The sequence below is a fragment of the Felis catus genome, chromosome E1, assembly GCF_018350175.1.
Source record: "Felis catus isolate Fca126 chromosome E1, F.catus_Fca126_mat1.0, whole genome shotgun sequence".
NCBI lineage: Eukaryota > Metazoa > Chordata > Mammalia > Carnivora > Felidae > Felis > Felis catus.
The window spans coordinates 48,153,640-48,165,084 of NC_058381.1; the positions used below are offsets into that span (position 1 = coordinate 48,153,640).

The 11,445-nt window shown below is 40.2% G+C and overlaps 1 protein-coding gene across 7 annotated transcripts in view; it reads left to right on the plus strand.

Annotated features, from left to right (window-relative positions):
* The window catches only part of HELZ (helicase with zinc finger), a 163,101-nt gene extending 154,044 nt beyond the window's left edge, over positions 1 to 9,057 (plus strand). For all 7 annotated transcript variants that reach the window (XM_023244319.2, XM_023244321.2, XM_023244320.2 and 4 more), the window contains one exon: positions 1,161 to 9,057. In XM_023244319.2, coding sequence (XP_023100087.2) covers positions 1,161 to 1,498 — 338 coding nt within the window. In that variant the 3' untranslated portion in view covers positions 1,499 to 9,057. The remainder of the gene's footprint in view (positions 1 to 1,160) is intronic.
* The last annotated feature ends 2,388 nt before the right edge of the window (positions 9,058 to 11,445 follow it).

An 11,445-nucleotide genomic window follows, 5' to 3' on the forward strand; every position in this document is an offset into this window, starting at 1 on the left:
TGTTAACATAAAGTGTAATAATGATTTCAGGAATAGAATTTAGTGATTCATCACTCACATATAACACCTAATGCTCATCCCAACAAGTGTCCTCCTTAATGCCCCTTGCCCATTTGGCCCATCCCCCCACCCACAACCCCTCCAGCAACTCTCAGTTTGTTCTCTGTATTTAAGAGTCTCTTATGGTTTATCTCCCTCCCTGTTTTTATATTATTTTTGTTTCCCTTCCTTTATGTTCATCTGTTTTGTATCTTAAATTCCACATATGAGTGAAGTCATATGATACTTATCTTTCTCTGACTGACTTATTTCACTTAGCATAATATACTCCAGTTCCATCCACGTTGTTGCAGATGGCAAGGTTCCATTCTTTTTGATTGCCAAGTAATACTCCATTGTAGAGATACCACGTCTTCTTTATCCATTCATCAGTCAGTGGACGTTTGGGCTCTTTCCATAATTTGGCTATTGCCGATAGGGCTGCTATAAACATTGGAGTACATGTCCCCCTTTGAAAAAGCACTCTTGTATCCCTTGGATAAATACCTAGTAGTTTTAGTTGCTGGGTCGCAGGGTAGTTCTGTTTGAGTGGGGTCAAGTTTTAAAGGATGTTAAAAATTAGATTACATATAGGAAACGTGAAGTAAAATTTACAGTTGTTTCTCCCCTACCTTACCCTGTGTTTATTTATATATTACAAGAAAAGAGAGCATTTTTGAGAAATGGAATCGAGTGTTACGATTACCTAGGTTAAAAATAAAAGGTATTTTGACCAGGAGTCAGCATACACAGCTCCTTTTTATTTAAGAAAGAACGTGTAAGTTCCCATATTCAAAGTTGAGCAGTTAACATATTAAGTGTCGAGGTGTGCCATTATGAAATTAGTTTTGCGAAGCAGATCTTCAGGTTTGACCTTCCGTTTTTATACGTTAGCTACTCCAGTTCACGTAGTCAGTTCTTTTGCAAGCGTTGATAAGATTCCGAAGTTTGATTCGATGTGTTGTGACTTCAGCGTTCTGTGGCAGAACTTGACTGTCCCCAGGGCTGTACCGTCACGGAGCTCCTGGGGACGAGAGCCAGTTGTGACACGCCGAGCTAACGAGATGCGTCAGCATTGCCAGGCGTGCCCTTAAAGCCGTGTCGCTCTTCTCCGCTTCTAGTTCCACCACCCAAGACCGTCAAACCCCCTGAGGATCAGCTGAAGTCCGAGAGCCTCGAGGTGTCCAGTTCCTTCAACTATAATGTGCTGCAGCATCTCGGCCAGTTCCCCCCACTCATGCCCAACAAGCAGATCGCGGAGTCGGCCAGCAGCAGTAGCCAGCAGAGCTCGGGGGGCAGCAAGCCCGCCATGTCCTACGCCAGCGCTTTGCGGGCCCCTCCCAAGCCCAGGCCCCAGCCTGAGCAGGCCAAGAAGAGTAGCGACCCTCTGTCTCTGTTCCAGGAACTCAGCCTGGGGAGCTCATCAGGCAGCAATGGCTTTTACTCCTATTTTAAATAATCACTTTTTTTTCCCCCTCCAGGGCGAATGTTTTGATTTCTGTTTATATCAATAGAATTAAGATAGTTGGACTTCCTCTATAGATGCACAGTTCCCTTTGTTTTAATATTAAATATGTTCTCACTTAATTGCTTTGCTGCTAGACTTGCAACTAATTTTTTAAAAGTATATTCCATTATTTTGCATTTTTGACGTGTCTTTTGACAGCTTTTATGTAGAATAAAAAATATTTTTAAATTTGTGTATTGTTACATATGTTTGCATCAAGCTAGCAGCTAAGAGTTAATTGTGCAACTATAAAAAAAAAAAGAAAAAAAAACTTTGTCTAAAATGTATTTAAAAAGAAAAAAAATTGTAAGTAGCATTTACATTTATTCAATAATATTACCATATGCTGGGTTTCTGTACCAGAAATGGCCAGTTGATGTACAAATGTATGTTATTTTTGCTTAAATTCATTTAAAATTTTTTAAAATAAAGGGGCAGCATCTTCTAAATACTTTAAGTTTTATCAGTTTTTTTTTTTTTTTTGTGACAAGATGCTGCATTCTAAAACTTTTATAGTTTTAGACTCTGTATGATGTGCTGTTGTAATCTCCATCCACTGTAGGATAGAGTTAAAGGCATTCTTTGCAAATGTATCTTGTATGCCACTGTTTTTTGTAACATGAAAAAACATTGGCATAGTTAGTTATTTTTTGGACAAGCTGTACTTCAAGCTTGTTTTTAACGTTAATTTGATAGTGTGTGTGTGTGTGTGTGTGTGTGTGTGTTTTTTTTTTTAAACAAATCATGAAGCTGAAAAATTTTTAGGATTGTTGGTGCTTAGTAGACTTGATAACTATTTTAAAAATGCGTGAATTTAGTAAAATCCTTTTTTTCTCACTATGCATGTGTAAATGTTTGTAATCTGGCTTTCTCCCCCCCCTCCCCCAGTGGTATAAAGAATTGTGCCGCTTTAAGGTTTGTTTTTTTCTTTCCCCCCTCCAGTAAAAATTTTGGTACCTTATTTGATGTTTACATTAAAATGTGACATTATTCATGGCAATTCAAATATTTTCTAACTGTTTTGTTTGAGGAACATCATTAAAAAGAAATCTGATATTTGTCCAACATGTATCAAAATTCATCGAAATCTGGGGCAAAAAACTACCCTTGTTTTTCATGTCTTTCGATTCTTATAATCCCACTGAACTTGTATAAAAACATAAAATTTAACTAGCCATCTTAAATATTCTACAGTCTAAAAATTGTTTTCAGTGAACTTGGGTAAAATCCAAAGCAAAACATTTACCCTCTTAAAACTTGTGGTCTTCTAACAACCCTTGAAAACAATGCATGTCCTTCTTGTTTTCCTGATTGGGTAGTCCTACTTTTTATACTTCAGAGAAATCTTGAAACTACAACATAACTTTTTTGTTGTTGTTCTTTTTGTTTTGTTTGGTTTTGGTTTCGTTTTTAAATAACGTAAGGTTCAGAAACATTGCTGATGAACCAGTGAATCCTGATGATCCATTCAAAAATAGTTTTTTTGGAGGACTACTTTTGAATAGGCCATCCTGTATTCACAGTACAATTTTTGAAATGGGGTTGAAAAGTGGTGGCAGGGTTAAAGAAAACTCCTCACATCTCCTCTATGACTGGAGTTTTATTGGTGTTGGCCAGCTCCAACTCCCTGTAATCCTTAGACAATTTAGGAGAAGAGAACGCCTTTAGTTAAGGGTTAGTGAGCCTGCAGGAAAAGGAGAACACCTGTTTCCTTCAGCTCTTTCTGCTCCGAGTGGGTGCACATCATTTGTCTGCGGCTTCCGTTTATGGGCTGTGAGTCTCCATGTGAGGCAGTGGATGGAGACCTGTGGACTGTAGACGTGTTAATGGTTAGTATAAATCACAGTTGGAAAACAGAGCCAGCAACTTACAGCACCACGTTTTCTCTGGCTGATGTCAGACCGCCACCTTTAACCGTGTCACATTTTGCTCAACGGAACTTTAGTCACAAGAAGTTTTTGTATTTCGACTCAGTGACGAAAGGCAAGATAGAGCCCAAATTAAAATCAGATCTTCCTGACGGGAGGATGTCTCTGAACAATAATTTTTTCATCCGTGATTCTCCCCCACAATGCAAGTCAGATAAATGTGTCAGAGCACTTTGATAATTACGAAGACAGAACTGGCATGTCAGGGCTTTGAGTTAATCCCTTGTCATGGAGTCATTGCTGAATTTTCTGTTTTCCATACTTGAACCTTTAAAAAATATCAGTTTTAACTTATTTGTATTTATATTTAAAGAGGTCAGGTGCACACCCCACCACTTTATATACATATACTGATGTTGGAAGCTTGGGATAAGGAAGCTGCTGAGTTGTCGTGACACCCCTGTTCTAAGAAGTTACTTCCAAAAAACTAAAAACAATAGCTACTTATTAGTTCCTTGCTCTGCTGTGTCCCAGTGTTCCTCCTTTCCTGATAGTTCTTGACAACCGGTCAAGTATTTGGATATTGTTTCCATCTACTGCCCTCGTAGATTCAGTTTTGAATGTGTCTTCTAACACATTTACTCTTCCTCAGTGTTACTTACTGCCATCTCTCCAGCTGAGCTTTGAATCTGTCATTTACACGCCATCTCTCCAGCTGAGCTTTGAATCTGTCATTTACACGCGAGTAAAGTGTTGCAATGGTCCTGATTGAGTCTTACCTGGGGAATCCTTGTAAGTTTCTGTAGAAACGAGGCGTGGCTCATGCTGCCTGGGTAGTAGTTAGCAAATGCACACAAAGCAGACTGAGAAAAGAGCTTAAGTGCTAGTTTCATCCTTAGTGTTCAGACGGAACTTTTTTTTTTTTTTTTTTTTTTTGAAGAAACCCTGATGTTAGCTCTTGGATGATACCAAGTATTACCAGCTTCCTTTTCTTCTAGTTCTGATTTCTTTTAAGTGAAGTTAATTGTTCACATGATGTCTTTCTACTTCTTTGTTCTTTGTATCACTCTGAGGTGTTTCCTTTTTCTTGCCAGAACTTTTTTTTTTTTTTAATTCATCTTGCTTTTTCATTTCAGTGCTGCTTGAGATTTTCTTTTCTTTTCTTTTTTTTTTTTACCTTAAAGAAATTCTTTTGGCTGATAGAATTTGTAGAGTGTCTGTGCTGAAGTTTTTTTTTTTTTTCCTTTCCTGATCTAACGATGATTTTATTTAAGATTTGAAAAACCTCATGATTCAGTGTAATGTGGATATTTTCTGGTGTTGCTTTTAAAAGGGGCTTTGGTTGACATTTTGGTACATGCTTTGCCCAACTGTTATAGCAGAGCTTTGTTTGTGATTAATCAGTAGTTAATTATTGACCATTTAAACTAACATGACCTTAATGTTCCTTTCCTCAGACAGATACGCTTTCTATCCAGGTCATTTTGTATATGCGAAATAACAAACTGCTTTGTGTGGTTTTTTTCATGAGAGATCCTAGAATAAGTTCAGGTTGAGTGTAAACATCAATTGGTCTTTTCAGTTCAAAGAATTGCAGAATAAGTAAAACACGCAGAATTCCCACTGAATAAGCATTATCTGATTCAACATAGCAATCTCCAAGACCTATTTGTAAAAAATAGTTTCCTTGTTGATGGAGGCATTGAAATTGCTGAGAAAGCTAACTGAATTTCCTCGCTTTGAGATAGGTAACATGTAGTAGTAGTATCTTGTTCTAGTGTAGTTACTTTACGTGTTTAATATTTTTCATGTATATACATCTCGAGAGCAACGAAACTATAAGCATATAAGAATGTATCTCTAGCTACTTTGGCTAGAGAGAGCCACCCATGCCTGAGATCCAGGGTGTGAACAAACAATTTCAAGATAAAGAGAAAATTAGATTGACTGAACTAGTTGTTTAAAAAGACACCTGTTATACTTGGATAACGTTTCATATTGGAGTTGTCCTTAAAAAGGTAATCCCAGAAAAAGTTTAAGAATACATGATTGAAACCTTAAATATATTGATAGATACAGATTGCTGCCTTAAAGTGTTGTTTAGGCTACCATCCACTTCTTGCTTTCTTCTAGCCCCACAAAGGTAGTGATTTGTCCTTTATGATTTACCATGATTTATAATTATTTCTTGTGAGCCATCCCCCTAACATACGAAAACCCTTAATTTCTACCACCGCCATATGTGTCTTCCTAAATCTCAAAGTAAATGTGTTAATAGATCTGATTTTTCTCTCCCTTCTTTGCCACAATCGTTAGAAATAATGGATAATGTTCTACAATTTCTTGTTCAGAATATCACATGGTGATGTCGTCTTTTTATAAAGATACGGGCCGCCATGAAAGAGTAAGTGACATGCTCGTCTTCAAAGTGCTCATTATATTAGGCGTCTCGAATTTCCCTTCTACTTGAAGTTGGATATTTATTTGCTGAGATTTTATTGTAAAGCTGCTAACTTCACACTTACTACTTTCATACATCTGCTTAATTAGCAATTTCAAGACCATTGTTAAAAGGAGTGAATCTTACTAACGTTAAACATTCTTCTAAGACACATTCAGCAAATGTTACTACTTTAAACTAGAATACCAGACATTAAAAAGGAGACATTTTTAGTGTAACATTTAAAATTTTAGAAATGATGGGAAATATCTACTTTGGAATAAACTTTCAGGAAACAGTCACAGGAGTTTCTTAAATTTTTTTGAAGGGAGGTACCTGATAGAAGAATCTAGACTTAGTAATGTGAGCTGTGGTTAAATCCCAAACCCAGTTATACAGTAGTCTAAAGCTTCTAAAACTGAAGCATGAAGAAAACCCAGAGACATTCATATACGTATAGTTTCAGTAATCAGAGTATTAGACCAGACTTTATTTGCAATTTGTTCAACAGAGAGATTTTATTTTGATACAAATATTAAGCATAAAGCATAGTAAGTTTTATATAATTCTATGAGTTCATTAAACAATATTATGGAATTTTCATTATGTTCTTGGGGTGTCTTTTTAGCTATTTCTACACCTCATATAGGAGGCCTCTTCTGTATTTTATTTTGCATACTAGCATGTGACTGCCTGCCTTAGAACTATGTCTAGGAGGGGAAATCAATATTACTTTTTAAAAAAATGGGGTTTTTGAAATGAATTTTTTCATTACTACTTTTTTTGATGTTTGAGAAGTAAAAGGGGGTAGCAAGTTACATAGTTTCAACACAGAAGTCACCCAATAGCATCTGTTTAAATATCTATCCTATTTTAAGATTTTAGAAGTTTGAGCAGGGGAGAGCAGTGATTCTCAAACTTCAGCCGGCATCAGAATTACCTGGAGGTCTTGCTGGAATCCAGATCGCTGGACCCCACCCCAGAGCTTCTGATCCCAGGCTGAAGCCTGATCATTTGCATTTTCAACAAATCTTCAGGCAATGCTGCTGGTCCAAGAACCACATAGTTTGAGAGTCGCTGGTCTAGAGAAAGCCCGAAGGTCTTTCCAACCATGCGTTTCTTTCCTCGACGTAAACAACCGATCACTTGAGACATTTTAATAATTCTGATGCCGTGAGTGGAACATTCATGGAGAAAGATTTCTAAGGAGAGAGGAGAGCCTCTGGAGTGGCTGTCACCACCTCCCCCCCCCCCCCCCCACCACTGCCGACCCCGCTGAAGGTCTGTGCATACTTGTCCACGTCAGGGTGCAGGCCCTCATTCATTTCTGGGGCGAGTTTGGTCTTGTGCACCCTGCAGCCTGGGCTTTGTTCTAGAAGCTGTGCATTTGTTTGGTGTGCTTAGACTTGTTCTTGATCGTACATGTGGAGATGAGAATTGTAAAAGGAAGCCATCAGAACGTCACAAGAAGCACCGAGTACAGGAGGCCCTGTCTTAGGATGGCAGTGACATGGAGCATGGGAAGCAATAGATAATCCCCAAATAATAGGTTCGTAGTTTTTATGGCTTTTTTGGTTGGGGGCGGGGGGATGAAGGTAAAGGGTTTGCGTTTCAAATTATGTGTTTCTCAGGTTAACAAAGTTATTTTGGATTCTCTGCCATGCCGGCAGGTGTTAGGGGAGCCTGAAGTGTTGTATATGGCAGAAAATTGATGATTGTTTCTGATTACTTTGCTACTTAAAAAAAAAAAATCCATATATGTTTGCAAAAACAGTCTAGGGGAATCTACCAGCTACACAGCATGAGTTAGTCATAAACCATAGGTGCACATGTATGAACAAGTTTTTTTGAGAAAGAAACTGTCTATGATACAATAAATCTGACAAGTCTTTCTAAAATTCATATATTACTGTCGTTGTTGTTAATATTCCCCCTGGACTGCAGCTTGAGGGGTATCGGGCTCTGCCTCTGGTTTTTAGTTTGGCTTTGAATTAACTGAGATACTAGAAAGAGAAAAGATATTTTAAGGCAATTATAGAATGGCTTAGACGTAGAAGCGCACATGATAAGCTTCCCAGAGCGCACAGCTTTGGAATTCTTCAAACACAGCACTTCCTCCTTGAAAGGCTCGATTACCTTCAGTGGGGATTGTTTCTACGTTCAGCACAGGTTACTCTGTCCATTTCCAACTCACAGGGAGCTTCGGTTTATTTACATTTTGCTTTGCACGATGCCTTGTCTACAAAGACCTCTTTCTGTCTTTCAGTAGGTCAGAGGGCTCTTGTGTCCAGGTTGAAGTCCCAACGTGTGGGCTCCACCTGAACATGTTTCTCAGTCTCCCCCCCCCCCCCCGCCACCATATGGAGGAAGGTCTTGGATTTCCATATATCCAGACCATGCCTGCTTCCTGTCAATCCATGTATATGACATTGTACTGTATTCGCTTTCTGTGCCAGTCATCTGACCTGATTCTTTGGAACCCATGAAGGTACTGGTTATATGTAGTAGTTGTATCCTAGGTAAAGATGGTGATTAAAATACCTCTCCTCTAAATTATAAAGGTAATGGGTTTTGCATTTTATTAAATGGGTCCTGTTATTAGTGACAGGTGGGTTTTTTTTTTTTTTTTAATGCTTCAAAAATACAGTTCTTGTTCAGCTAACTTCATACAATCAATTACTTAGCAAATTCATACCGGGTCTTACTTTGTCAGGTCTTCCAGAAGGGAGGCTAGATATGAGATGGTCTGTTTCCACCTCTTCCAAGGACCAGTTGTGCAACTGTCGAATAATCATAATTTCTGGAAAAATTATAACAATTATTTTTTTTTCTTCGCAGTTAACAATACCTCACATCTGAGAGGTTCTAATACCTAAAGAGTTTATCCTTAAAAGTAAAAATGACTTTGTACCATAAAATAACCCCAAACCCACTCTCTAGGGTCTTTACTTTCTTCTTCTTCTTTCTTCTTTTTTTTTTTTTCCCAATCGTTTTCTTTTCTAACCAGGTTTTGGAATTACTTTAGCTACTTTGGTTCCTTAGAACAAGTTTTCCATTTGGGGGCGGGGTGGGGGGGGGGCTACAGTTCTTACATTGTGATCATTGTCTCAGTGAAGTTCTTTTGTCTTAAAAGATTCATGGTAACAAAATGTATTTTACTGCTACAACTAAAATGTATTTATAATAAAATGCCTTTTTAATAATTTGGAGATTTGTTTATTACATGTGAATTGCACTTCTCTGCTTCCTTTTACTTTTTTTTTTTCAACGTTTATTTATTTTTGGGACAGAGAGAGACAGAGCATGAACGGGGGAGGGGCAGAGAGAGAGGGAGACACAGAATCGGAAACAGGCTCCAGGCTCCGAGCCATCAGCCCAGAGCCTGACGCGGGGCTCGAACTCCCGGACCGCGAGATCGTGACCTGGCTGAAGTCGGACGCTTAACCGACTGCGCCACCCAGGCGCCCCATGCTTCCTTTTACTTTTATGATCAAAGGTCTGACTGCAGTTAGGCGCAGCACTCTGCCTTTATCTACGATACTAATCAGTGAAACTAGCCCAGAGTAACAACTCAGTGTTAATTTGTAAAATTCAAACTAGTTTCTAGAAATTTGCAACTTCACTTAAATCTCTGAACCCCAGCAGTAGTAAAGGCCTAAAGGCTTAAGGTGTTACCTGCAAGGGATCGATGAGAAAACGTGCCCTTCTCGAGTTGCAGGTCAACACAGACTTAAGTAATCGGGGAAAAAAATCACCAAAGTCACTTGTTATTGCTGGGTTTGTGCAGCCCAGAATTTATTTCGGAACTCGTAAACCTAATTTATGTCAGTACACTGTGTGGGTATAATAACACACCCCACAGTGGTGTGACAGGCATTAATTCAACCCACCCCCAACCCCAAAATGCTGGCTGTGCAGAAAATTGCCCTGAGTCAGGGTCTTAGTTTTGTTGGGGAAATAATTCTTTGCATTTGCCATGATGTGATTTTGAGAAGCATTAGCAGGTCACAGAATGTTTTGTGTGCCCTGGCTATTTTATTTTTAACATCCTGTTAATGTGGCACCATAAATCTAACGAATATACTGTGCCTGAAGTTTGTAAATGTAAGTGGATAGGGCCATCATCCTTTCCTAAGGACAATGCATAATCCTTCCTCATAGCAGCGAGTCAGTTTTTAAGCTAGGGATCGTGTTTCTTTGAGTTGGATTGATACGATATGACATACATCATCTCTGGGTTTGGGAAAGAGAAACGCTTCTTTACATATAAATCAAATGGATTGGGAGGACTCCCTGAGCTGCTGTCTGCTCTAGATGAAGTAACCCAGGCTCCATCTTCACTGGGGAAATGGAAACGACTCTCAGGTGTGAATCCCTATGCCACATCGGTGCTCCCCAAAGCATTTTTCTGAGAATGATAGGAAAGTTGGTGAGAACATGTAATTTCATCCAAACTGCAAGGTGGGGCCGTTGTGTGTGGAGTGCAGGTCAGGCACAAAGATGGAAAGTTGGCTTGGTGGAGGGAGAGCTGGAATGGGCTGGTTACACTTCAGCATCCAAATACCCCTGTGGTTGGTTTTAAGCAGCTGAAGGTCCCTCCTTCTGAAATGGACTCTGCCGCTTGATTTCGTGTTGTCCAAACAAAGCACTTCCCTAGTGGATGGAAATCCCTTTCTTCAGGTTTGAGGAACCCCATCATTTTATTTTTTAATTTTTTTAATGTTTATTTTTGAGGGGGAGAGGGAGAGAGCGGGTGCGCCCGCGCGTGCGAGCGGGGGAGGGGTGGAGAGAGAGGGAGATACGGAATCCGAGACAGGCTCCAGGCTCTGAGCTGTCAGCAGCACAGAGCTCGATGCGGGGCTCGAACTCACAAACCGGGAGATCATGACCTGAGCCGAAGTCGGGCGCTTAACCGACTGAGCCACCCAGGCGCCCCCATGTCACTTTTTTTTTTTTCTGAGACACCCCCAGTGCTTTCCCATCACATCCTGAATTTCTTAGCTGGACTTTGGAGGCACCCCTCTTACCCCCTGCAAGTCTTATCCCCAAGTACTGCACACAGCAGACTAAATCAGGCCGCTCGCCCTTCCTTCCCTGGATGAGTCCTTGACTTTTTTGGAGTATGCCTTCAGCATACTGTGTATTACAGGTAGGAGTTTGTGAGTTTCTGGGTGGCAGAGATCATGTCCTACGACCTCTAAACCTACTGGCCCTATGCCTTTTGCATAGCAGGCCCCCGGACGCTTGCTGAACTGGCCGGTTCTCAAGCTTGGGTTGAGAGAGGAACTTCAAACTTCACCTTCTCCTCCCACTGCCGTCCTTTGCCAGTGCAGTGTGGCCGGACGGCAACTGGGCGGGTGTGATGGCCTTGCGCCCCAGGAGGAGCAAGTTCTGTGCGGTGACGCCCCCACCCGCTCCACACAGCTCCCTGAGCTGTGACAGAGCATTAGCATTTACTGGTATTTTGTGTCTCGCCAGGTGTTACTGCTGGAGCCCGTGGTTTGACAGTTTCACCATGGTTATGTCAATTTTGATGGATGCTGCCTACTTCAGCACGTCCCGGTCTGTAGGCACATACCTACCACGCAGCG